We start from the raw sequence: 881 nt of genomic DNA on the forward strand, positions 1-881 counted from the left end.
AGCAGGAGTAGAGGGCTCAGGGCCTGGGAGCCGGTCCTGGGGCCGTGGGGCGGGGGCGCCGAAGACTCCAGGCGCTGCCCCGGCCGGCTCCTCACCGCCTGGGCCGTGCACAGGCTCCAGCTGCTGGGAGGCTGGTGGAGACTCGAGGGCAGGCTCTTCTGGGCAGCCCCTGCCCAGCCTGGGCACCGCCCTTGATGGAGACTCTGAGGCCACAGCTGCAGGAAGCTCGGGCCTGGGGGTGACCCTTCCATCCTCCGCTGGGCTTGGGGGCTGCACCAGGCCAAGCTTGGGGCAGCCGCTCCCAGGAGCCGTCCCAGTGACCCCGGGTGCTGGCTCAAGGCCACCACTGCCCTGGTTCTCAGCCCTTCGGGCCTCCTCCGGCAGTGAGCAGGGCTCAGCTCCCTCACCAGTGGGCAGATGGGCACAGAGACTGGGCCCCCTGTCGGGCACCAGCCGGCTCTCATTTTCCTTCCCACCAGAAGTAGGCTCAGGGGGGGCCAGGGCCTCTTTGAGGGATAGTGGGGGGTTCGGGATCTCTGAGGCTGGCTCAGGGGGGCCCGGGGCCTCTCTGGGGAGGTCCAGGTTCTCTGTGGCGAGGTGCAGGGATTCCTGGATTTCTGCAGCAGGTTTGGGGGAATCAGGGGTCACCAAAGTGGGCTCGGGGGTGTCTGGGGTCTCCTCGGTGGGTTTGGAGGCATCAAGGGTCACCAAGGTGGGCTCGGGGGTGACTGAGGTCTCTTTGGTGGGTTTCGGGGCATCAGGGGTCACCAAGGTGGGCTCAGGGGTGTCTGGGGTCTCCTCGGTGGGTTTCGGGGCATCAGGGTTCATCGAGGTGGACTCGGGGGTGTCTGGGGTCTCCTCGGCGGGGTTGGGGGCGGGAA

At 68.2% G+C, this 881-nt stretch overlaps 1 protein-coding gene across 1 annotated transcript in view; it reads right to left on the reverse strand.

Annotated features, from left to right (window-relative positions):
* Nucleotides 1-881, reverse strand: part of NACAD (NAC alpha domain containing) — a 6,280-nt gene that overhangs the window by 1,838 nt on the left and 3,561 nt on the right. The window contains exon 3 of the mRNA XM_025046511.1: nucleotides 4-855. Within this exon, the coding sequence (XP_024902279.1) occupies nucleotides 4-855 (852 nt within the window). The remainder of the gene's footprint in view (nucleotides 1-3; nucleotides 856-881) is intronic.

The sequence above is a fragment of the Pteropus alecto genome, unplaced genomic scaffold, assembly GCF_000325575.1.
Source record: "Pteropus alecto unplaced genomic scaffold, ASM32557v1 scaffold214, whole genome shotgun sequence".
In the NCBI taxonomy this organism is placed as follows: Eukaryota; Metazoa; Chordata; class Mammalia; order Chiroptera; family Pteropodidae; genus Pteropus; species Pteropus alecto.